At 39.1% G+C, this 27988-nt stretch overlaps 1 protein-coding gene across 1 annotated transcript in view; it reads right to left on the reverse strand.

The window, feature by feature from the left end:
* CNTN5 (contactin 5) overlaps positions 1 to 27272 on the reverse strand; it is a gene marked incomplete at its 5' end in the record, with an annotated part of 450105 nt that extends 422833 nt beyond the window's left edge. The window contains 2 exons of the mRNA XM_036323984.1: positions 76 to 199; positions 27041 to 27272. Of these exons, the coding sequence (XP_036179877.1) occupies positions 76 to 199; positions 27041 to 27272 (356 nt within the window). The remainder of the gene's footprint in view (positions 1 to 75; positions 200 to 27040) is intronic.
* Positions 27273 to 27988: the final 716 nt, after the last annotated feature.

Consider the following 27988-nt stretch of genomic DNA (forward strand, 5'->3'; position numbering starts at 1 on the left):
CTCCCTGGAACTGTCAGAATTTCATTGAAGGACATTTTTAAGAGTTAAGAAAAATAAGTAACAGTGAATTTCTACCTGTAATTGGGGACTGGATTGCCACGAACTTCACAATTCAGTGCTACTTTCTTTTCATCAGAATCAGTTGGGAAAATTATATCATCTGGTTCTTGCACAAACACTGGCCCATAGTCCACACTTTCTGTAAGGACCAAGATAGATACACTTTAAAATTCCTTGAAATATCAAGACATGTTTTTTTTTTTTTCCTTAATTATGTTCGCATTAAAAATTCTTGCTCTTTCCATGTACTCAAAGGCATATTACTAAAAGAAAGGGTTAGCTATAGAGATTTAAATAGATTTTTTTGTAGTTGACTGAGAAGTCTCATAAAAATAGGATATATATATATAATGGAAAACAAACATTTCAAGCATTACTTTTGTATATTTTAAAATATATATCTTTATATTCATCTAAAGCAGAGTGTTATTATGTAAATAATACTAAACAAAAACATTATTTTAAAAATCTAAAAGTTTGTAAAGCTCTTAGAATGTTAAAAATAATATACAATAAAGAAAAAAGATATGAATTAATAGTGTTACTACTTGGAATCTACAGATATAAAAACATCAGCCTTTCATATATTCCTTTTTGCACTTATTCAATCAAGCACTACTTAGTGCTGATAATGCTGAAGTGTAGGGAGAAATCATATAATACAAATAAATATATTGTCATGGAGTAAATAAAATATGTCCTCAAAAATTTAAATAACTGAATAAAAATGTCAAAACTAGTGGTCATCAGTAAGTAAATTAGGTAAATAGGAGATCAAAAGAGAAAAGACATTAAAAAAGGAGGGCAAAAAGGAAGAGTACTTAAATTTACTAAGTGCCTACTGTATGCCAGACATTAGATTCTATCTCATTTAATTAGTTAATACTCAGAGAAATTCTATAATAAGGTAATTTTAAACTAACAAAACTTTCATGGAAAAGTAGAAATGAATATAGGCTCCATATGTCCGGTTGGGCTTGAGGAAGACGATTATGCTAGAGAAATGATGCGTAAATGTGCTGTGGGAGTACGAGTCATGTTAGTCTGCAGTAGTGTGAGAATTTACAGAATTATATGCGTACCTAGGATCTATAGTATCCTGAATTGTGAACCTAGGAAAAAAGTAAAAACTTTTTGCTTTATCTACACTAATAAAAGAGAAATATTCAAATTGGTGTCACTCCGCTATGCCCACCAGCCAATCAGAGTGACTATGCAAATTAACTGAACAAATATGTCAGTTAATTTGCATACACAGGCACGGAGCGCAGACTGAAGGCTCCGGCTGGAGTGAAGACTGAAGACTGAAGAGGGTTGGCTTCTCTGCTGAGGCTGGACCAAAGGCCTGGGTCCTGGGTGCTGGAGGAAAACCGGTGCCAGCAGCCAGGGGAAGGAAGGCCTATTGTGCAAATCTTTGTGCAATGGGCTTCTAGTTTTTAATAATCATGAATTCGATTGCATGATAACCTTAGATCAAGATTCTCACCGTGGTACATTTTGGGATATTCTGTGTTGTGAGACTGTCCTGTGCTTTGTTAGATATTTCCCATCATCCCTGGCCTCTATTCACTAGATTCCAGTAGCGCGCCTCCTCAACAAAATAATAACGTCTCCAGATACTGTTAAATATCCTTTGGGGTCAAAATTACCCTCTTTTAAAATAACTGCCTTAGGAAAATGAAGAGGGGAAATTTTAGAAAAGCCGTATTTCCAATGTCTGTACTAAACAATTCGAAGTTTACTTGATCTGTGGATAACCACGAGAAAATATCAAGAAAACTATGCAAAAATGTAAGCTTTAAAAAATTATAACTTAAAAAGATGTATACTTTCATACTTCAAATGTAGGTAAATTAATTTTCTTTATTTAAATGCATGATAAGTCTATTCTTTTGGGGCAAAGAAAATAAGTGTCATGATATTCTAAACATTCATCCAATAAAAACTGAGCACTCATAACGAGTAGATGATGGGAAGTATTTTCTTTGAGTCCTAGATAACCTAGATGAGGTTCTTTATTTTAACTCACAACAAAAAATATTATGAAAATAACTGAAATGTATTTCTCTACACAAAGTTATACCAATGTCACTGAAAACTTTTATTTAAAAATAAGGAAAACAAGTGACTGGATAAATAAATTACGAGAAAATTATTCTCAAAATATTGTAATTGTTTTTGCATCATAATTAATTTAAAAATTTGGCAAAGCACATGAAACCTCATTAAACTCTCAATTAGAGTTAAACTGCCCAATCAAGTTATGAAAAAATAATCACTTCTAATACACTGAAATGATTATTTATATACTAGAGGCCCAGTGCACAAATTCGTGCATGGGGGGGGGGGGGAACGGGACCACGGGAGGTTGGCCACCGGCCCCAAGGAGGGAGATAACTCTCGGCCCCCCTGGGAAAGCGGCCGTGTCCGCCACCACCAACCCCTGGTTCCATTGTCCCAGCCCAGGCCCAAAGACCCTGGCAGGGTCAGGAGAGGAGGCGACAGTTGCCAGGCCAGACGCAGAAGGAACGCATGCTGGATGCCAATGCCACCCTTGGCATCCCACCACCGAGCGGTTCCCCGCCTCCACCCCTCTTCCTTCCCTCGCCGCTGCACTGACACCGTGGGGGGGGCGGGCAGCCCCCGGGGAAGGGAGAGGATGAGAGCGAGACAAACCCTTGTGTCAAGGGCTGACCTTCAATAGATCACAGTAAGGAACCCGCTCTGCTATGAAACCCCGACCCAGAAACAGGTCTCTATGAATGGTTTAGCAACAGGGGCCAATGGGGGCTGACCGGCTAGGAGAAGGGGCCACAGGAGCGCACTGACCACCAGGGGGTAGCTCCTGCATTGAGCGTCTGCCCTTTGGTGGTCAATGCACGCCATAGCGACTGGGCGACTGGTCGACCGGTCATTCTGGTCAATCGGTCATAACAGTCGCTTAGGCTTTTATGTATGTATGTAGATTATAAATGCCTAGGATATATAAAATTAACATTTAATAAATGTATTTTATATATGTATACATTATCAAACTCATGAGCTTTAGAGTCAGACATACCTTGGTTGAAATTCCAGTACCATAATTTTCTAGCCTTGAGCTAACTACTTTTATCTTTTGCTGCTCAATTTATTAATTGTAGATAATAATGTCTCATTACAGTGCTATAATGAGGATCAATGGACATTAACACTTATAAATAAATACACAGTAACTCATTAGTACTCAATAAATGTATGTGCAATATGGTATGTAATATAACAACCATGAGGCCAGAACTAATGCCCCTCCGCAATTTTATAGATGACAAAACTGAGGCTGAAGTCAATTAACTGAATGTATATAGCAAAGAGATGATGAACCTGGAATACAAATCCAGGACTGTTGGTATCTAGAACCTAATTACCACAACTACAATTTACAAAGCACTTTCATATTATTTAATTCACTGAGCTGAGCATTATAATTATTTCTAATTCAACGATGAAAACTCTGAGGTTCTGAGAGACTTCTGCAAAATTAACCACAGGCTAAATGGTTGATTTCAACTAAGGTTCTTTGGTGTCAAATCTTATGTTCTGAAAAATGTCAAAACAGACAAGAGGAATAAAAGATTGTCAGTCTGGAGCATAGCAGAGGGGTACGACTTGGTAAATTATGGACTGAAAAACAAGTGACTAGTCTGAACAACATTTATTCTATCACTAGAGGCCCGGTACATGAAATTCAGCCTAGCCTGCACCCTCTCCAATCCAGGAGCCCTCGGGCGATGTCCAACTGCCAGTTTAGGCCCGATCCCTTCTCCCCCTGCCGACCTGGTCACCTGACACAAACTGCTGTTCAGTCGTTTGGTTGTCCCTCACTAACCCCCCTGCCGGCCTTATCGCCCCAGGCAGCATGCTGGTCATTACTGTTACTGTGATGGTGTCCCAGACAATTTGCATATTCTTCTATTATTAGTATAGATGACTATCCATACTCTGTATCTCTTTGTTTTTCATTGTCAACTCCAAAAGCATCTTAGCATGCACTCTCTCATCCTTTCTCTCCTTCTTTCATTTTCCTCTTAGAAATAACGTTCATTGTAAGGGGTGAAAAAGCATGTGTCTAGGTAGAGTGTACCAATTCCCAGAAAAGGGTAATCAATGATGATACTATTTCTGAGAATATTATTGATTTATCTATAAAAAGAAAAGGGTAATATGCTAATTAGACTGGATGTCCTTCCTGATGAAGCCAGGGCCCGAGGGAAGCCAGCCGGGTTCCGGGTGCCTGCGGGTGGCCAAAGGGAAGCCAAGCCCAGGTCCCGGGTACCTGCTGGTGGCCAGAAAAGGGAAACAGCCTGGGTCCTGGGTGGTGGAGGAAAGCCTGTGCCAGCAGCCAGGGGAAGGAAGGCCTACTCTTGCATGAATTTTTATGCATCGGGCCTCTAGTTCTTCTATAATCAGAGTACATCTATTGATAAAGATGATACATTTATTGCTTAAAGCAATATCCTTACACTTTGCAATTTTTAGCTTGATGGATCTGTAACTTAGGTAGATATACTTCAAAACTTAAATGATGGTAAATCATCACAAAGATCGTGATAATCAATAAATCAAAATCTTTACTTAGCATGGTAGAAATCTTTGAGATAGTTGTGTAACAGACAGATGCCATCACACACGTTAATTTTTCACAGGACGAATGTTTTTGAGAGTGTTTTTTCTTGAATGGACTTTTAATGAACAGACTACAAATATTTGTAAATGGCTGAACTTAAAATGCTAGTGGTTAGTGTCTGTGAAATATTAGATTCATTTGTCAAGTGTTTTTCTTCAGAAGAGGATTCAGTTTTGTAAAGATCTTTGTTTCTCTGCTACAAAGAATGATGAAATCAGCACCCTTTTCCTCACTTCCTTTATTTCCTAAAATTTTTCCCCCACTTTATTTCCTAAATTTTCTCAATTTTGTTTGTTAATCACAGTTCACATGGTTTCTTATTCATAGTTATTACCTACTATGATATTAAACATTTATTATGTCTTTTCATTATGGTTTTCCATTTCTGCTTCCTATTTTTCCCTAATTTAAAGTCTATATGTGCTACATTCCTTGTTATATGGTTAAGAATATCTGTTTGTTGTTTTTACAACTAAAAAAAAACTTGACTGGGTATCAAATGAGGCATTCACTATTATTGACTATAGATATCCTTCCACTCTCTCCCTCTCTGTTCACATTTAATATTACCATGGTGATGTCTGAGTTCTAGACTGACTTTCTTCACTCCCAGTGATTGGAGTTTATGACTGGATGCCCATAGGCCTTTATCCTCATCCTTTAATTTCAAGAATTTTGATAGATATATATTCATGTCATTTTGTATAGCTTGCAGGTTCAAGAATTTCTTTTTCAAGAACATATCTTTTTCCTTTGTTCTGTTCTCCTTATAGCACCTAGGCATAGCTTGGAATTGTTAGTCTTATTTATCATCTCTGTAAAAACTTTTATATTTTTATTCTTTTTATATTTGTTTGAATTTTTAAATTGTGGTTGCTGTGTTCCTATCTCTTCAGTTGCCTATATATATTTCACTATTGGTTACTATGGGCCTATCATTTCAGGGTATGTGAAATCCTGTAGTTACAAAAATCATGCCTGGTCCACCATTCTCTCTCTCTTCTCTGAGGGAAACATATATTCCTCCCAAAGGATTTACACTTGTGAAAGTAACAGATCTTCAAATAGTTTACTAAAATGTTGAAGTAGACATGTAAGAAAGGTAATGACTAAATTTTTCTGGATAGCTTTCTCTTAAGTTTATATCAGAAAACTAAGATAAACTATATCATCCAGATTATTTGGGCAAGATGATTTCAGTTATGGAGGCAAGCCAGGGGCAAGGTTTAGAGGTAATTATATAGAGTGACATAAATTGGAAATGTTTAATGAATTATACTTGTAAATCTAAACTGACATTCACATAAATGTATCTATAATAATAAAAGCATAATATCAAATCGACCGAATGACCTAACAGCAGAACGACCATCCAGATGACCTTCCAGACGACCACACTATGACACGCACTGGTACCAGGACAGCCAAGGCGGGTGCGATGCGATTGGTCGGTGGTCAGGAGGCCCCACCATCCCCAGCGATCGCTACACAGAGGGAGGCCCAGGCCACTCTCTGCCCAGCAACTGATCCAGGAGCCCCGGCTGGGTGGGCAGGGCCTCCCTCTGTGCTGTGATCAATCAAGGGGCCCCAGTCAGGTGTGAAGGGCCTCCTTGTGTGCAGCGATAGATCTCAGAGCCCCAGCATGGTGGGCAGGGCCTCCCTCTATGCTGTGATCAATTGTGGTATCCCGGCCGGCTGGGACGGGACTCCCTGTGTGTGGCAATCAATCACGGAGTCCCAGCTAGGGTGCCAGGGCCTCCCTGTGAGCTGCAATCCATCACGGAGCCCCGGCTGGGTGGGCAGGGCCTCCCTCTGCACGGTGATCAACTGCGGAGCACCACGATTGATCGCCCCAAAGAGGGAGGCCCAGGCTACCTGACCAGCTGTGCTGCGGCACTGGGCAGAGACTCCCTTTGAGGGGCAATTGATCTGGGGGCCCCATTATCGCCCCCAGAGGGAGGCCAAGGACAGCCAAGCCATACCTGTTGTCCACAGAGGGAGGCGGCCAGTGACTGGGGAGGGGGGACAGTGCTGCACCAATGGCAAGCTGTGGCAGTGGCAAGGGTGGGGCCAGCTGCCAGCAGCCGGGGGAAGGAAAGCCCCAATAGGCCCTGATCGCCACCCAGGCCTAGGGACCCTACCTGAGGGGTCACAGATTGCGAGAGGGCACAGGCCCGGCTGAGGGACACCCCCTTACACCCCCCATGCATGACTTTCATGCACCTGGCCTCCAGTGTGTATACACCCACACATATGTGTGTGTGTGTGTGTGTATATATATATATATATATATATATATATATATATACACACACATATATATATATGTGTGTGTGTGTGTATATATATATATATACACACTAGAGGTCCGGTGCATGTAATTTTTTCATTCAGGTCTCTCAGCCCAGCCTGTGCCGTCTCACAATCCAGGTGCCCTCTCGCATTCTGGAGGCCCTCGGGGGTGGGGGATGTCTGACGGATGGCTTAGGCCATCAGGTCGGACATCTTTAGCATTGCCGCAGATGCAGCAGAGGTTCTGCCAACACCCCTGCACTTACCAGCCATGAGCTCGGATTCTGGCTGAGAGGTGATCTCTCTGTGGGAGTGCACTGGCCACCAGGGGGCAGCTCCTGCTTTAATCATCTGCCCCCTGGTGGTCAGTGTGCATCATAGTGATCGGTTGTTCCAACATTTGGTCGATTTGCATATTAGCCTTTTATTATACTTGAGGCCCAGTGCACGAATTTGTGCACAGATGGTGTTCCTTGGCCTAGCCAGCAATCGGGGCCGATCAGGGGGGCTGCCAGTCAGGAGGAGGGACTGCAGGAGGTTGGCCGACCATGGGCAGGGACCGTGGGAGGTTGGCGGACACTGGGGGGAGGGGTCACAGGAGGTTCGCTGGCCGGCCCCCCTGATTGGGGCTGATACGGGGCCGGACGGCTGGTGGGAGGGATCACAAGAGGTTGGCCAGCTGCAGGAGGTTGGCCAGCCACAGGAGGTTGGCTGTGGGAGCGCACTGACCATCAGGGGCAGCTCCTGCATTGAACGTCTGCCCCTGGTGGTCAGTGTGTGTCATAGCAACTGCTTGACTGGTCTTACAGTCATTCAGTCATTTGGTCATTTGGTCACTTAGGCTTTTATATATATAAATAGGATTCCTCTTTCTCCTTTTCTTTTTTGTTATCCCTGAGCGTTAGTAATAATCTCATCTATTTTGGTTTTAGCAAGCCTAGAAAAACAACATAGAATTGTGGAAAAGTGATGCGCATTCATATTTAGGCTAGTGGTTCTCTAATCCTTTGAATAACAGTTATTTTATAATGCATCTTTTATAAAAATTAGTAAATATTCTAACTTATTTATATGCATTTTTAAATTTAATAAAAGGGCAAATAAAAATAGAAGTAGCATAAAATAGTATTTAATTTATAGGTAAATTCTCAGTGACAATCTATCTATACAAAACCCTAATATGCAAATCAACCAAATGGTGGAACAACTGGTGGAATGACTGGTCGCTATGCCATGCACTGGCCACCAGGGGTCAGACACTCAACACAACAGCTTCCCCTAGACCACAGGCCTCAACCACTGGTCACCCTGCAGAGAGAGGTGACCAGCGGCGGCAGCGGCGGCGGTAGGGGACGGGGCCAACAGGAGGGCGGCACCAGGCCAACCAAGGCTGGTGCAAGTGGGGGCCCAGATCACTCTGCTGGTCACCCCACAGATCGGCCCTGATTGTTGGCCAGACCTAAAAACCTTACCCGTGTATGAATTTTGTGCACCAGGCCTCTAGTTATAATCTATAATAAAAGCATAATATGCTAATTAGACCAAACAGCCAAACAACCTTCCGAACAGCTTTCCCTCCGGACAAAGCCATAGTGGGCGGGGGCTGAGGCAGAGGTGGAAGAGACTTCAGGCTGTGGTGGCAGTGGGTGGGGGCTTTGGGCCTCTAGTATAAGACATAAGGAAGTAATCCAAGTTTGTTTTTGTTCATGAAATCTCCATGAATGAAGCAGCTACAAATGCACACTGATCCAAATGTGGTATTAGTGACTCAAATGTCATGAGTTCCATTGGTGTTCAGCGATATGATTTTCTAAATGGTCAACAACTCCTGTTAAAGTTCTTAACAAAATTAAATATAATCTCTCTATAAATTACACATTTTTACATTGACATATGCATATGTAAAAAATACCTTGTATATAATATAATACAGAGTTAGATTATAGTTTCAAAAATGATAAGAATTTTCAACTCATGTGAATGTCTGGCAGGGATTTAAGAGATGTGTGCATTATAATTATAGGTTATTTAGCATTCTTGGTCTCTACTAACTAAATTAAAGAAGTATATATCCTAGAATTGCTGAAACAAACAAAACTACTACACAAATTTTTGGACCACATCTGAAAGGGAAGTGCCACCCCTTCTTAGAATCACACTAAAGCAGTGATTTTCAACCTTTTTCATCTCATGGTACACATAAGGTAATTACTAAAATTCTGCCGCTTGCCAACATATTATTATTTGTCAATATGACCAAAAAATGGATATAAGTTTGATTCATTCACACCATATAGCTATTTTTGTGTTGGCTGTTGTCATTTTTTACTTGACAATATAAAGGAAAAGAGGTCAGTGCCTCTGACTCATCAGTGATGGCGAACCTATGACACACGTGTCAGAGGTGACACGCGAACTCATTTTTTTGGTTGATTTTTCTTTGTTAAATGGCATTTAAATATGTAAAATAAATATCAAAAATATAAGTCTTTGTTTTACTATGGTTGCAAATATCAAAAAATTTCTATATGTGACACGGCACCAGAGTTAAGTTAGGGTTTTTCAAAATGCTGACATGCCGAGCTCAAAAGGTTCGCCATCACTGGACTAAATAGTCAGGTATTGCGTGTTTTTAAAAATTCTTCTGGCATACCGGTTGAAAATCGCTGGACTAGAGCAATAAGCAAGAAACAATGACTGCTTGTGAAGTTAGCATGGTGTTGGCAATAGTCTTCCATGAGGATGCCTGAACAGCAAGATAAAGCTTTCCTGTGCAATGATGAGTCTGGGCTGATCGGCCTTTCTCCCAGTGGAGTTTCTTGGAGCACTGTTATGTATTTTATTTATGGAGACAATGATTTCCCTTGTAGAGTCCTGTCCTGGGATCAAGCTGATATCTCACCCTCTCTAATCCCTTTTGAAGTTATTGCCACTTATTGATAGGCTACCCAGATACTAACTTTCCTCCTGCCAAGATGTTTTAAGTATCATCCAATCTGAGACTCCTTTAGTTAGGTTCGTAGGGAAGCCTTACTTCTTGACATTGGATCATGTTTTCTGTTGTTTCCTAGATCCTGGCCAGAGATTATCATGCCTCCCTATATTCTAAACTTGCCTTTCAGACTTAAATCCCTTTTAAAGAATTACATCTGTGCCTATTTTTCTCAAAGATTAGGTCTAATGCCAGATCCCAACTCCCTCCACCTGCTGGTTAGCTCTAGCTTATGGTCTTATCTAACTTATTTATATAATGTGACCTATGGGTATCAGTAGTATAATCTAGAGGAAATATTAGCCTATTATATCCCATACAGTCATAGGAAATGCACTTCTAATGATCATTAATATATTTTATGTGATAATTCCCAGAAATTTTGAAATGTTTAACTAGAAATTGCACTAAAATGACACAGTTATAATGTGAGAAAAAAAACTATTCACACCATGTGAGCACCTAACCTGAATTCTTAAAGAAAATATCTAACCCTTCCTTCAACTTTAAGTTGCCTTTCAAAATAGAAATTCAGATTCTTTCTAAAAGTCAAACAAGTATAAATTGTCATTATGAAACTTTCAAGGAGTCCTAAGAATTAAAGCATTATTTATTAAAAAGCATTATGATAAATGTTTTATGGATACTGGCATTATGTTGCACACATAATATAACTTCAGTGTTTAATAGATTTTTTTTTGTCATTTTTCTAATGTAGCCATAAAAGAGAGGTCAGATGATTCAGAGTCGCTATCATTTATGAGAATGATAAAAGGATATCATTCAGAAGATGATGAACCACTAGGCACCCTGTCCACAGAGGGAGGGCATTGCATTTCATTTGTAACACAAAATACACAGTTTAGTTGAGAAATATTTAGGCAAATAATATATCATAGTGTAGAAATTCAACCTAAATTCAGACTTCAAATTCCTCAACTAGATGCCTCTTTATTTATCAATATTTATCAAGTTCCTAGTTAGCTTGCACTGCTTTTAGGGCTGAAAGAGGATAAAGAGGAGTATATAACATGGTCTTTGTTCAAATGGCATATAGTTAAACTGCAAAAAATAGCACAATAATATAAAATAATAACAATAGCTCTAAAAATTAAAAATACAGTACAAAATAAAATTACAAAGTTTAAATGAATGGTCATGAATTTGTAAGGTTTTTATTAGAACATGTTCTCATTTTAAACTGAGAGAAATTGGAGTGATCTGATTTACATAGGAATGTATCTTCTAAGTGAAATACCTTTTTCCCATCCAGAGAGAATTCTTATGCTCATGAAAGATCATTCAAGTTTTGTATTTGGACATGCAAAACAATTTACCAAGAAAAGGTATTTTGAAGAAACACAGATAACTGTCAACACAGAGTTCATGTTGTGTCTTGACGCCATCGCTCACAAGCTTCGTCCAATCTGGAAATGAGCTATATTAACAATGAAAGTCAGCCAAAGGTACTGAGGCTATGAGGTAACAAATTTGGTAGGTCACAGGAATATCCCAAATGTCAGAAGCCAGGGGCAGAAACTCCTAAGGGTGGGCAGACTCAGTGTGTCGTATAAATTGCAAGTTCTGCTTATCGCTGAGGGTATAAACAGATCCAAAATTATATGCTTAACCTTAGTAATAAATAATTCACTCCAACTGCTTCTAAAAACCACCTTTTTTTTTTTCCACCTGAGATAGGATTTGTAGTCTCTGAATCTCCCTTACTAGAAGTCTGAACTTTCTAGTCAGAATCCCTCCTAATTCAGAATGCCTCCGTGCAAGGAAGATAAAATATGTAAACCTAACCATCTTATCACCAATAGAAGGAGAGGCACCTTACACTTGATTAAGTTTACTCCTACTAAAATTACCACAACATAAGGAGATTAAGTCAAAGACTTCTGGCTATTAAGTGAAAGAATGTTGGCTTTTCATTTATAAAGGAAAGGACACATATGTCATCAGCAGTGGTTACTAGTAAGCCTTGTCTACATCACAAAATCTTAAAGCAAGACATGCAGGTGTTTGAGGTGCTGACTCCTAAAGGCTCTTAATTAACCTATATCATCATAAGAACCTCTAATGAAAACCTTAGCAAATTTTAAAAATCAATTAAATTACATTACTTATATTTAAAACAAGTACTTCCGAGTAATTGCTAACAATTCAATTTTTATTTTATTTTTTTCAGCTAGATAATACTTCTTGGTCTGTGGAACAGTTTGAAGAGTGATCGTAGTCATTACCCAAATTAACAATATCAGGTGGAAAGCAAAACAATTTTTGAGGACTTCTCTGATTGCTTGACTTCAATGAGGAACATTCTCCCTTCCAGGTAACTGCTCCATTTCTCTTCTCCCCTTTACGAGTCTAGCTCAAATATGTTTATTTATTGACTGGCTCCACATTCTCACCTCAATCAAGTGTCAATGACTGATTTATTCTTCTTGAGGCCAGCTTGTTGGCCTTCCCTTGCTCTGGATCCCTCCTGCCATTGGAAGTCAGCTACCATGTTGTGGGCTACCCTGTGGAGAGGCCTGCTGAGAATGGCCTTGGGCAGTGGAGACACTCAGTGTAGCAATCTTTAGCAGCTGGATCCTGTCAACAATCATGGAGGTGAGTGTGCTTACGGGTGGATCTGTACCCTGTAAGTCTCTGGATGAGACTGCGGTCCTACCTTGTGAAAGGCTCAGACCCAGAGGACCTAGTTAAACCACATTTGCTTTCCTGACTCACAGAGGCCATGAGATAGTAAAAAATGTAACATCTGTTCATTTTGTTGATGTCCTCACCATACTTCTAAATTTTCTACAGAGAACTCCTCTTACAATATCATGATTTTGGGGTTTCTTCATAAATGTTATCTATTCTAATTTTCTGTCTTGTGGGTATCTCAAAAAATCGGTATTATTTTCTAGGCAGCCAATCCCTACAGTTAATCGAAATTTGTTATTCAGGTCTTGATTAAGCATCTTCATTGGAATGGAAGTGAGATGGAACCCAGTCTTTTTTAACCCAACGTGGAGAGTCATATTCCATTACTTTTGCCATAATCTATTTTCCAGAAGCAGGTTACTAACTTCAGCTCACCAGGGGAAGAGGTTACACTGTAAATACCAGGAGGTAGACCTCATGGTGAGCCATTTTAGATTCTGCCTACAATATGTACCACCGCATTGGCTTCATATCTTTTATTTTAGGAAATGAAATATCACAGATGAGTTCAACTATCTTCCCTACCCTGGTACCATTTCTCTGCTCTCAATCTCCCTTTGTCCTCAGAGGTAGGCATTATAGTCAACTTGCTCTCTTAGGTCCATGTTTTTAAAATTATACCACATATATGTATCCATAAATAGTACATTATTTTTATCTTTTACATAAGTGGTATTATATTACATGTAATATTCTGTAACTTTTCTTGCTCACTAACCCATATTTTGAGATATCCATTTTGTCTCATAAAGATATAGTCTATTCACTTTAACAGTTTTAAGTTTTGAATGAATGAAAAGTAGAATTTATGTATCCATTTCTCTTCTGATGGACTTCAAGTTGTTTCTAATTTTTAAAAATTAAATATATTGCAGTGAACACACTTTCATATTGCCTTGTGCATGTGTGAGCAAGTTTCTCCAGGTTGTATACACAGAAGTGGAATTGCTTTCCCAAATTGCTCTGCAAACTAGATTTTTACATTTCTTAGGGAAACCTTAGCTCTACCTGGGGTACTTCTGGGCTTAATTCTGAGCAGGAGTGGGATGGCTTTGTATTCAGGCTCTGTTAGTTTTCTCATTTTTCACGAGAGCATGTCAACCCCAGCTTTACTCTCTATTAAAGCTAAAGGGAATTGCCTGACGAAAGCCATATGTCAGGCTCTTGTCAGAGAGAACAAACTCAAAGCCACATCTAGCCAAGATCTATCAAAGGATCAGATGAGAAAACAATAGTTATGAAAGATTACTTGAAAAAATATTCAGACTGTTTACTCTTCCTAGTACTCTAAATGGGGGTTAATCTAGAGCAGCAGATGACTTAAATTATATCAAACTGGTTCCCAGCCTACAGCCTTGACACTCAAGTATGGTCCACAGACCAGCAGTGTCACCATCACTGGGAGCATTTTATAAATGCCAATTATTTGGGCCTACTTCTGATCTGTTGAACGGAGTTCTGTTTTAACAATATTCCCAAGTGATTCTTTGCACATTAAAGATTAAGAAACACAGTTTTAGATAATTACTTCTCACTTTGTTGATGTTTGGGTTTCATCTGCCTTTACTGAAGCAGATGAAACTCACTGTTATGGAGCCAATAAGAATAATGTTCAGGTCACTGGCCTTTATATCAATTAATTATTAATAAGGACTCTCCAGAAAAAATTTGTCTGATCTTAGTGTCAGCAATAGCTGTGCTTCTACTCAATTAGTATTTTATTTTAATCCTTGAAAAATGAGAAACATGTAACTGTTTCCTTGACTGCTAATTATCCAAAGCAGGTATGAATATATACTTTAAATTAGTCTTAAACCTGGCTCCATTTCATGTCCAAATATTTTTTGTTTTCATCATTTTCATGTGTTTTAATTTATATTTTATAACTGTATTTTATTTATCATTGTGAGCTATGTTAACTTACATTTGGAATGAGAGAACAAAGGACTAGAACCTAATTATCCAAAAAACAAAAGAATCTCATAATTCACTTAATACAATCCTGTGTCATTTAATTATGAGGATACTAGAGGCCCAATGCAGGAAGATGCTTGCAAGAATAGGCCTTCCTTCCCCTGGCTGCTGGCACCAGCTTCCCTGCTCTGGCCGCTGCCTCCCGCCTCATCTTTGCCACATCAATTTGCATATTCCCTCCTTATTGGCTGTGGGTGCCTCCATTTTAGTGTGAGGTGACAGTCAATTTGCATATTCCATCTTTATTAGATAGGATATTCTGAGCAATGTATCAGTAGGCAATTTCATCATTGCACAAATTTCATAGAGTACACTTACACAAACCTAGGTAGTATAGCCTACTACACACCTGGGCTATTTGGGATTGCCTATTTCTCCTAGCATGTTACTGTACTGAACACTGTAGGCAACTGTATAGGACATTTACCATAAATGAAACTTGGAAAACTGGAAGTCTCACTATGAGTCGGTAAGTGAGTGGTGAGTGAATGTGAAGGCCTACGACATTACTGTACACTATTGTAGACTTTATAAACACAATCCCACAAGCCCTCCCCTGTTTCCTTCCAACAAGGTTAGAAGCAGAATATCAAAGCTGTCAACAATGCTCCATGGACAGGGATGTGGGCTGGATTAACTGGAAATATTGAGGAGAAACAGACTGGGTGAGATATAAGTCACCAAGATAATAACTGTTAGGAGGCTTGAAAGGTGGCCTGAGGATCAGGAGGAGTAAGAAAACAAGATACAGAGATAGAGGAACACAGTGGGTTGTCATGGTAATGTGTTTTGGCTACTGCATGTTGGAGCAGTGGTCACATGAAGAAACTTTGTGGGATTCATTTAAAAAACATAGGGTGTTTAACATTGAGAGAGTGAATAACAGAGGATTCAATATTTTGAATTTGGAAATTTGTTTTTGTCTCCTTTATTTGGCATAAAGGACTCTCTCTGGCATTGAATTAATGGAAGAAATAAAACTTACCTCTGTTTCATATCATTACAACCTGAAAATATTTCCGAAGTACAGGGACAGGCTGTCTGCACACTATCACAGAAAGCTTTCACTAAAGAGGCAGTGGCACTTAAATTTGTTAAGGCAGCTCCTGTGGACCTGTGTCCTTGTACAGGACCTGAGGTCCTCAACAAAGAACTTACATAATGTCCTCTGAAGGCCATCAGGCTAGATCTGGGAGGGCTCTGATCAGACCCTCTGAGTATGTAGCACCTGGGGGACAGACTCCTTTGTGCTAACACAGGTCAGTGGCTGACTGGCTGAGATATAACCTATGCACTCATAATTGAGGTGCTGTGAGTGAGAGGGAATACATTGCCAGACCCCACAGATATGTCTCCTGTCAAAGGGGAAAAAATCCCTCCCGAGCCACATGTGCTTCCATTTCTTACAGTTAATTTAGCACCATTAGAATCTTACAAGACCACTGTCCTGTATATCATCTGTCATTGACTGAAGTGCTATTAGGAGGTGCCTGATTGTACATTCCATCTTGTCATCCGTAAAATAATGATGCCTAAAGAACAACAATCACAACACATCTCTCCTGATGAATATGACATTAGTTAATGTAATGGGATTTTTAAAAGACTTTTTTTTTTAATCATTTTTAGGTTTACAATAAAATTAAAAGTTAATAATCAAACTAGTTGCTGTTTCAGCCTTTCACAGGAGTGAGATTTTCATGTATCTCCCACCTCCACACATGCATACCTTCTTTCATACTCACTAGAGTAGTACTTTTTTTAAAAACCAAAGGTAAACATATATTTACATATCATAATTACCCAAAGTCTATAGTTTATGTTAAAGTTCATTCTTGGTTTTGTACATTCTTTGGTTTGGACAAATGTATAGTGACATATTCATCATTATGATATCATTCAGAGTATTTTCACTGCCCTAAAGTCACCTTTCCTTTGCCTACTCATCTCTGCTCTAACTCCCCATCTCTGGAAACCACTAATCTTTTTACTGTAGCCTTTTAAAGATTTACTTATTTCACTTAGCAATGTGAATTTAAGTTTCCTTTATGTCTTTTCATGGTTTAATAGCTAATTTCTTTTTAGCACTGAAGGATATTCCTTTGTCTGGATGTACCACAGTATTTATCTATTCACATATTTGAGGACATGTTGGTTGCTTCCAAGATTTTCAATTATGAATAAAGCTGTTATAAAACATCCACGTGCAGGTTTTTAAGTGAATGTGTATTTCCGAATCTTTTGCAAAAATACCAATGAGCATAATTGCTGGATTATGTTAAGAGTATGTTTAGTTTTGTAAGATACTGCCAAACTGCCTTCCAAAGGGGCTGTACCGTTTTGTATACCCACCATCAATGTTCCTGTTGATCCACATCCTCACTAGCATTTGGTGTTTTCAGCGTTCTGGATTTTGGTCATTCTAATAAGTAGATAGTAGTATTTCATTGTTTTAATTTGTATTTCCCTGATGACATACGATGTGAAGCATTGTTTTCCATAATTATTTATCATTTGTGTATCTTCTTTGGTGAGGCATCTGTTAAAGTTTTTGGCCCATATTTTTAACCAGGTTATTATCCTATATTGAGTTTTAAGAGTTATTTCTATATTTCTAGGTAATAGTCATATATCAGATAAAAATCTTTTTTAAATATTTTAAAAGACAAGTCTGTGGCTTGTCTTCTAGTTCTCTTCATATTGTCTATCACAGAACATGTTATGGGAATTTAAAAACTTGTATTAAGTGTAAGTATTATGAAAAATAAAACATTTTAAAGGAGGTAGCACTATGCTTAAATAAATTTTAAATGTCAACACGATGAGATGATGCTCCACGTGGAAACAATTGGCATAATCATGCAGCGTGAGTTGGCTTGGGATTGGCACCACAACCCAATTTGACATTTATGGAGTCTTTCCAGGCAGTTCTTGCAAAATGTTTCTTTGAATGTTCAGTCCTTCATCAATCATAATTAAAAGGTAGCCCAAAGTGTATTGGACTTAAAATCAGTAGATAATGTGAACAAAATATTTGACTATACTGCTGTTAAAAAAGAAAGAACAGGCCAAAATGGAATCACTCTTGCTAACCAAAAGTTAATAATCAAACTAGTTGCTGTTTCAGCCTCTCACAGGAGTGGGATTTTAAACTGAGTCCAACTTAAGAACTGGGTCCTGGAATCAGACTGCATTTGATTTGAGCTGGACAGGCTCCAACAGGAGACCTTCAAGTGACTATTAAGAGATGGGATGCATTATATCAAAAAATTGAGTGTGCCGTCTTTTAGCACACCTGCTTATTTTATGTTTACGAATTACAGTCCGAGAAGCTGCAGATATTTGCAAAGGAGAGAGAATCTTGCTGGAGATTCTTGAGTTGCAATAGCCATTGTGAGGAGAATTCTGGTTAGATAAAATTGTTTAAGTGGACTTGAAAATAAGTGTTCCTAAACTGAACCATCAGAATGAGATCTCTAATTTAATTATTACAAAATGTTTGCAAGAGTTTACAAAATGTTTCAGAATTCTAAAGTACTGTTATGAAAAGATTCATTGCAAAGTCTAATAGCAAATTAAAAAGATAAAAGGTACCTAACACAGAAAACTACATGGCTGACATAACTGCTACTGCTCCCCTCTATTCTCCTTTATTCCAGTACATTCCAGTGGTTCTGTCTGAACTGCCTTTCCACTGTGAAAAAAACAGCTACCTATTCAAATAAAGCCACCTAAAGCTACATATGATTCCTCTCAGGTATCTTTCACTCCTAGGTAAGAGACCCATCTAAGGACCACAAGCAAAGAATTTATGAAACCCTGGAATATTCTCAAATATTTCTCCTCAGTCCAGTAATAGAGAAAAGTAAAATTTCATGTTGATCATTGCATTTGGTCCTGATGTCAGCAATGGAGTGGTTCTATCCAGTTCCTCAAGGATTTGTTCCGCTTCCTTTTCCTGGGTCCAGAGTCAAAACACAACTGAGGCCAAGGAACTATGTTTAGTTTGATTGAAAACTCTGTCTCAATAGTCAGTGGACCCAGGGCCTTGTTTCTAAGACTTTTGAATGCTGACCAGGACCTCATTGTCCTGAGGGCTTAACAATTAAGCAAGTGAGAGAGGAGGAAGTAGGTGAGTCAGGGCCCTAGGGGAGGCAAGTTGAATCAAAAAAAAAAAAAAATCAAAATAAAAGGCCACATGAAGGAAAACAGGTTTCTGTGTGGTTATAAATTTTCCTTTTATACTCTGTAATCTACACACCATCTTGGAGTTCCGGCTTCAGATCATTAGCTTCCCATTCCCCCTGGGCGGGGCCATTAATAAAATAGCCAATTGTTCTCCACTGCAATGCTTGGAGTCTAGTGTTTGGCTCTGCTTGTGTTGTTGGATGAACTCTTTCTACTCAAATAAATTCATGTTATTTATAACTGGATATGAAAGTTTTATAAGTAGTCTAAACATAATTACGGGTGATTAAATTAAATATATATAAGTAGGGTTAAAAGTTTTTAGGTAAACTTTTCAAATAAGTTTTCCAAATATTTTCAGTATTATGAAACCTTAAGGTTTTGCTAAGTTAAATTAGGTGATGGAAATTATATTAAACTAGAGGCCCAGTGCACAAATTCATGCACGGGTGGGGTCCCTTGGCTGATCGGGGCGGTGGGAGGTTGGCCAGCCAGCCTGATTGGGGCCATTGAGGCTGGCTGGCCAGGGGAGAAACAGCGGGAAGTTGGGTCAGCTGTGGGAGTGCACTGACCACCGGCTCCCGCATTGAGCGTCTTCCCCCGGTGGTCAGTGTGCGTCATAGCGGCCAGTCGTTCGGTCGTTCTGTCATTCATTCAGTTGCTTGGGCTTTTATATATATAGAAGATATCTAGATCATTTCCAAATAAGAAAAAACACTGAAAATTAATTACTGAACATAAGTTTATGTACTTTTGGCTTCTGATTGCAGAAAAAATAAAGATAAATTTGAGTTTATTATTAAACATGTCATATGTCACACTGAGTAACTTACTCTGAGAAAGTACATTTCCAAAAATAATAAAAAGTATTTATAAATTTTCCAAGCCACAGACAACTAATATAAAAGACAGTTTATCATTGTTTACTTCTTATATTTTACTAAAATTTTAAGTTTTTTTTTTTAATATATTCTACCAATTTTTCTACAGAGAGGAAGGGAGAGAGCCAGAGAGCCAGAAACATCAATGAGAGAGAAACACCAACCCGCAACTCAGGCACATGCCCCCGACTGGAATCGAACCCAGGACCCTCCAGTCCACAGGCCGATGCTCCATCCACTGAGCCAAACCAGCTCTGGCTAAAATTTTAAGTTTTTAAAGGTTAAAAATTCTAATATATGTAATTGACACCACTAGAAATAATAAGAAGGGTGACTGTATATAGTAAGATGTGGGTTTTTTGCTCAGAAATAGAATAAGAATGAAGAGGCATTTTTATTAAGGGAAATTAGAGTAATTTTATTTAAACTAGAACTTCTGGCTATGAAGGACAAACTAAATATATACAAAAAGCAGAAGAGAGAGAGATAAAGAGAGACTTTTGCCTGTGTAACTAATATGGCTAAGTGAGTGGTAAGGGTTTTAAAAATTAAAGTTTAATATCAATGGTGTACTTATGTAAGCTCCAAACTTAATTTTCTTTCATCTGCCAAAAGGTTTCTCTTTTCAAGTAATCTATTGAGAAAGCAAAGACTGTTTTATCCAAATAATTTTCTGTGTTTCATGTTGTCTGAACTAGGTCTTTGATTAGTTAAGAAAACTGAATCTTCTCAATAGTTAGAGCTAACCTTCTGTAATTGTCTTTGAAATCTTTTGATGTCGCTTTGGTCAAATAATTAAGTATTACTTCATAATAACTTGTGATCCTATTTAGTCAAGTGCTTTAGGACCTTTTGATATTTTGACAAACTTCATAAGAATCAAATTCTAAATAGTCTTTTTTGACCCCAAACTAACTTTGATATTTTTCAGAGAGTTTAGGGAAAATATCAAAGGATTTGTCTCTCTCCTTATAAAAAGGGAGATTTTGAACTAATTGGGCTTATTTGATATGTTTAATTACATGGGTAACATTGTCAAATAAGAAGTAGTAAGTTTTAGTTACATTGTGTCTGTATATGTTCTATGAGTTTCAGACATTATGTAAAACAAGAGGCCCGGTGCACAAAATTCGTGCACTTGGTGGGGGGAGGGTTGTCCCTCAGTCCAGCCTGCACCCTCTCCAATCTGGGACCCCTCAGGGGATTTCCAACTGCCGGTTTAGGCCCGATGTGGGATTGGGCCTAAAATGGCAGTCGGACATCCCTCTCACAATCCAGGACTGCTGGCTCCCAACCGCTTGCCTACCTGCCTGCCTTATTGCCCCTAATCGCTTCTGCCTGCCAGCCTGATCACCCTCTAACCACTCCCATGCCAGCCCGATCGATGCCTAACTGCTCCCCTGCCGACCCCATTGCCCCCAGCTGCCCTCCCCTGCTGGCCCGGTCACCCTCAACTGCTCTCCCCTGTAGGCCTGGTTGTCCCCAACTGCCCTCCCCTGCAGGTCTGGTTGCCCCCAACTGCCCTCCCCTGCTGGCCTGGTTGTCCCCAACTGCCTTCCGGTGCAGGCCTGGTCCCCCCCAACTGCCCTCCCCTGCTGGCCTGATTGCCCATAACTCCCCTCCCCTGCTGGCCATCTTGTGGCTGTGGGCGCTGACATCTTTGAGGGCATGGCAGTCAATTAGCATATTCCCTTCTTATTTGCTGTGGGAGCAGCCATCTTTGCCATGGCGTGGGGATCAATTAGCATATTTGCTCTTTATTAAATAGGATTCCTGGAAGTCTGATATGTCCTGGCATAAGCTGTCTGTCATCCAAACTGAGGCTCACACTATAAGGACTGAACCTGAATATCAGGGACGTGCCCTGGCTGACTTTCAGGCAAAGGCAGCAGCAACAGAATCTATAAAGACTGTGGCACATGTGGAGGATGTGGTCCATTCAGCTTCTGCAAAAATGGCCCCTCAGTGCCAGACTTTGGCCATACCGATGTTTTTGTAACATGGCAACAGTGTGCTCCTGAATGAGAGAAATTAAGATGGATAAAAAATAGCTATTCATTAAACACACAGTCAAGGTTATGAAAAACCCAAGACAGCCACATGGATTGTCCATGCTCCCTGATAAACCCCATGATGGGGATTTTTGCATTCTTTCCTCCACCATAGTGAGTTTAAGAAAAACTATATGGTCCCGAGAGGCCTCAGACCTCCTTCCTCGGAACGTTTTGAGCTCCTGCCACGTAATATGGGTTATCAATATGTCCTTGTTACAACATGTATGTTTTCCTGTCGCAAAACTGATGGCTTATAAAGGCAAAGAAAATGTGTTTTCATTCCACACAAGATAGTCACTGGTAGACCAGTAACTACTGGTATATAATCTTCTGCTGGTCCCTTGTTGTCTCATGCTAATGTCATTAGCTTTGTAAGTCTTTAATGTCGTTTGCTTGAGTTTATTATTAACAGAGTAAGGAAGATTTTCCAGATCTCCATTCAAGGGATGCTGTGGTTACATTCTAATGCCTGGAGGATGGGTATTCTGGAAGCATCCTCAAAGGAGGACAGCCCTTGATCCCTATTGAAAAGAATCTTAGCAAGTACTCCCAAGCATTGCCACTGCTGCAAAACTGGAGGTGCTGAGCCTTGGATACACACCTCACAACTAAAGAAGGCTGCACTTGGCTCTCGCTGGTTTTGTCCAGTGGTTAGAGCATCGGCCTCAGACTGAAGGATCCTGGGTTCGATTCTGATCAAGGGCATGAACCTCAGTTACAAGCTGGATCCCATGCTCCAGTCAAGGCACATGCAGGAGGCAACCAATCAATTATAAGTCTCTCTCACATCGATGTTTCTCTCTGTGTGTCTCTCCTCCTCCATTCCATTCTCTCTAAAAATCAATATCCTTGGGTGAGGATTAACAAAACAAACAAACAAACAAAAACAAAAAAAGAAGGCTGCACCTGCCATTTAATTCTGTATAAACGCTGGAGACCTTCAAAAATGACTAAGAAGAGAAGAGACTGATATCAATATAAACAACTTCCACCCAAGAGATCAGACTTCCTACTTAGCTAAACATGAAACCCTTCCTCCTTTCTTTCCTTCCTTCCTTCCTTCCTTCCTTCCTTCCTTCCTTCCTTCCTTCCTTCCTTCCTTCCATTTTTCTTTCTTTTATACAGGCATTGACCTGAAAAGATAATGCCATCATCTGTATTTTCCAAGTCATTGCTAAGAGGGTAACCTCTGTAATTCAAAACAACTTTTTATTTAAAGTTATAAGAAAACCTATTTCAACCCTGGCTTGAATGAGCAATCATGCCCTGACTGGATTTTCACTTGTCATCATGGTTATCTTTCTCCTTGGGTCTATGCATGCCTAGAGAGCTGGTGCACAGCTGGGCAATGCCCCTAACTGCTAAGAAAGAGCCTGTTAGGTAGGAAGTTAGACATGAGTGGCTGGGGCGGGACCTGTCTTGGGATCCTGACAGGGGTCAGACCAACATTGCCTTCAGACCACCTCGATGGACAACCAGCAGCCAGCAGCCAGCAGACTGCTAGCAGCCTGGTTCAGAACCAGTGGTTCTAGGCGCAAGCTCAGAGGAAAATAAAAGGGCCTCAATTTGACCTTACTAGGGTCCCAGACTAATTATAATAAATTCTGCATTAAGATTTTGACAACCCCTCCCTGCCATGGTTTTTCTACAGTGCATTATGGGAAAGGGCACGTGCAGAAGAAATGCAGTTATATAAATTTAGTTATAAATTTAGCCCATCATCCCTGACTGCAAATGAAATTCTCCACCCAGAAAATCCCTCTTTTAAACCATATAATCCAGGAGTTTGGGGACATTGTCTCTTTCGACTGGCCCTCTCCTTGCTTGGAGTGTATTTTAAATAAATCCTATTTTGCTTTACTTTCATTTTCATTGACCTTAAAATCTTTTCTGCACCGAGGAGAAGAACCGGTGTCCCAGCCAGTGACCCAGTCAGTAACAAACCTAGCAGGGGTCTTTTCATGATGCAGTTTGCTAACTTGGCAGAGCCCTACTACTTCCCTGGTTAGCAGGAAATGTAAATGGGAATAGCCTTAACTTAACTCGTGGAGACATTGAAGAGCCCTTGATTAATTTTTAGTTGAGCAAGAAGGTATCTGTGCTGTGGTCAACATCACCTGCTATACCTACATCAACACTTCTTGAGCAGTTGAAACTCAGCTACATAAGATTACTGAGAAAGTCACTTAGCTTAAAAAGGTAATTACTGCACCCCTATGTTCATAGCAGCACAACTTACAATAGCAACGATTTGGAAACAACCTAAGTGCCCATCAGCAGATGAGTGGATTAAAAAACTGTGGTACATCTACACAGTGGAATACTACGCTGCTGTAAAAAGAAGGAATTCTTACCATTTGCAACAGCATGGATAGGCCTGGAGAGCATTATGCTAAGCGAAATAAGCCAGTCAGAGAAAGATAAACATCACATGATCTCACTCATTTGTGGAATATAATGAACAACATTAACTGATGAACTAAAACATATCTAGAGACAGAGAAGCATCAAACAGACCATCCAACCTCAGAGGGAAGGTGGAGGTGAGGAGGAGGAATGGGACGGGGGCGGAGGGGGGGGGGGTGGGCATGGGTGAGAGATCAGCCAAAGGACTTGTATGCATGCATATAAGTATAACCCATGGACATAGACAGTAGGGGGGGTGAGTCATGTGCTGGGGGGTGGGAATGTCTAGGGAGAGTTCAATGGGGAAAAATGAGACATATGTAACACTTTAAACAATAAAGAATTTTTTTAAAGGTGATTACTTTAACAAGGGTCTTTCTTTGATTGGTTTGGGTCTTAGAGACTATGGCTCCAGAGTACATTCAAAGCACTGGGAATTATCCTATTTAGAGTTGTCCTAATAATCTCCCTCTCACATGCTTGAAATGTATGTTTGCAGGAAAAGGTATCCCTAAGACTGCAATATCAAAAGGGAATGAAGAAAAGACCAATTTAAGCATTTTCAACTAAATCCATGGCCTGTGAGTATCCCTGGGATTAAACAGAAACATCATGGCCTGTGAATATCACACAGGTTAAGAATTTGATAAAAAGGTGGGAAATGCTAAAACAAGAAACAGCAGTCCAAATGATTCACTTTTACTAAGACATGTCACCAAACCAAAATTTCATTAACTAATCTAATTGCAGTTTCAGCCTCTCCCAGGAGTGGAATTTAAAGCAATCATTCTGGAATTTTCTGCTCAATGTTAGTGAGGTGATATGCAAGAGGAAACCTCTGCCATTTCCTTCCTCCCATAAGAATGGGAGGAAATAATTTTCCCTACTTTTCTTTTGCTAATAAATCCCCTGCCCACCCTTCTGCTTATATGTATTTTTTTTTAAAAAACTCCCAAACTTTCATGTTATATAACCCCTGGGATATTACTCTACTCAGAAATTTAATAAAGCCAATTAAGTCTTCAAATATATTCAGTTGAATTTTGTTCTTTAACACTACTTATTAGCAGTGTGACCTTTTCAAAGATACTCATCTGCCTTTCCCATTGAAAACAGTAAGAATTTACATCCATATATATAAAAGGTTAAAATGCAAAGTGTTCCCTCGGGAGTTCGACCAGGAGACCAGAAGTTCGATCGCTCGCTATGATGTGCACTGACCACCAGGGGGCAACGCGGAACAAAGGAAGGTCCCAGCCAGCAACCAGTAGGCCTGGATGGGCCCTGATCGCCAGCCAGGCCTAGGGACCCTACCTGTGCACAAATTTCGTGCTTCGGGCCTCTAGTCTTACATATTTGTTGAGAGTATAAACGATGTAAGCTATACAAAAGAGCCTGGCACAGAAAGTGGTAATAATCACATACTAGTGCTTCTCTCTGACTATTAATCCACCTTGTATTGTTTTATTGACATATCCAAAAGTGAAAAAGTTGGAGAACACTTAGAAAATCTTGTTGCACCCGTAATGTTAATATCTGTATAGCAGTCCTTCATTTAACTGATATCTTAGTGTTGGACATTTAAATGATTTCTTATTTTCCACTCATAAGTAAAGCTAGTATATACTTATATCTCTGAGTGTATTATTATTTTATCGTGCAGAATACATTTCTAGAAATGAAACATGGGATTAAAGAATATGGCTATTTTGAGGCTCTTAATATTTACTGTTAAATTATCTTTCAGAAGTTTTATATTTTTTCTTTCAGTCTATGAATTTATTATGTAGTCTTAATCCTAAATCAAGTTGGTCTCAGATATAATTTATATATATATATGTGTGTATATATATATATATATATATATATATGAACATTTTTTGAAATATGTGTGGGACAGAAAACATACTTATTACCAAGGAGGCCTTAAGATTTTTCTCAGTTTGACTAAACTTTAGGCAGGTTTCTTACTAACTGTAGTCCCCGAACTCCCTTTTCTTAGAGCATTTACTTTAGAAAACTTTCAATTAAGATTCCTTCTCTGCCCCTGTGACATGTAAATTTTCTTTCAGGTTCTGGCCATTTTTAAAACCCAGGGATGTCTCTCTCAAGGATCTCTCAAAGAATGGAGCCATTCTTTGAAATGTAATTATCTATTACGCTAAATGAAATAATTCAATCTGAGAGAGACAAATATCACCTTATCTCACTTCTTTGTGGAATCTAATGAACAAAATGAATTGACCAACAAAATCAGACCTGAAGCAGGGAGGCATGGAACAGATTGACATACCTTGATGCAGGGTTGGGGGGACAAAAAAAGATCAACCAAAGAACTTATATATTTATATGCATAACCATGGACACAGGCAATAGAAGGGTGAAGACCTGGGGTTGGGGGTTGGATCTAGGAGGAGAAAGGTAAAAGGGGGAGAAATGGGAGATATCTGTAATATCAACTAATATATATATATATATGTATATATATATATATATATATACACATATATATATATATATTATTAAAAATAAATGTAATTATTAAGAAAGAGAGGGCTCTATTTTTCAGTCTCTACAGGAGGGTAAGAGACTAACTTTGACAACCACCAGTTAGTAAATACAGGTGACCTAATCACACTGACCAACCTCTTCCTCAGTGTCTTCCCTTTTGTCCTAGTCTTGGAAACTCTGCCATTTTCTGTTTTAGGGGAGTTGGCACTATTGCAATAGCCTTGACCCCTATTGCAATTGTCTTGAATAATGTCTTCTTGCCTGTTTAACTTGAAACGGTATAGTTTCCTCTGACACTTACCATCTTGTTTGAAAGCATCTGATGAATGATAAAGGTTGATGGGGGAATAATAATGTTGAGCTGTCCCTCGCCAGCTTGGTGAAGAAACACTCAGGGCTCCTAATGAAGGACTGCTGTATCGTGGTCTAGTCTTTGAACCAAACACGGGTGAAGATGAACTCTTCTTAATTCTTAGCAAAGCAGCATAGGAAGTAGGGAGACCAGGAAGAGCTCCGGAATATTCTGTAGAAGAAAAACAATAATAAAAAATGAATTCTTGTGAAAATTATTTCTTCTGAAGACATTGTTGAAAACATCCCTTGCAGCTGCAACTAAATGCCAATTACAGTGAGAGTGGGGGGAAAGAAAATGTTACTTTTATATTTTGAAATATTTTCTGAAAATTCTACTAGTTCTAAATTGGTGGGAAGGAAGGAAAGAGAAAGAAAGAAAGGAAGGAAGGAAGGAAAGAAAGAAGGAAGGAAGGAAGGAGAAAGAAAGAAAGGAAGAAAGAAAGAGAAAGGAGGAAAGAAAGGAGAAAATAAAAGAAAAAGAGGAAGAGGGAAGAAAGGGAGGAAGGAAGGAAGGAAGGAAGGAAGGAAGGAAGGAAGGAAGCAAAAAGGGAAGACATCCAAAATTTGTCTTTACTTTCTTGGTCAGGACAATTTTGGAATTAACTTTCTGTTTGCCTTAATATTAAAATGTCCATTTATATACAGTAGATCAGTACCTTTTTATTATTAAAAAATAATATTGTAGATTATATTCTATAAATACAGGTTAGAAAAATAAAAACAATATACAACTATGATCGTCATTTAAAATTTATCATAAAGTAGAAAGTGTATCTAATGTATCATATATATTTTGAGTAGGCTGTAAGTTATGCTCATATTCTTAAAAAGCAGCCAAATTTATTATGCAATGCAACATTTTTGGATAAATTTGCTTTGTAGTTTTTGTTGTACA

This window comes from Myotis myotis, unplaced genomic scaffold (genome assembly GCF_014108235.1).
Source record: "Myotis myotis isolate mMyoMyo1 unplaced genomic scaffold, mMyoMyo1.p scaffold_m19_p_10, whole genome shotgun sequence".
NCBI lineage: Eukaryota > Metazoa > Chordata > Mammalia > Chiroptera > Vespertilionidae > Myotis > Myotis myotis.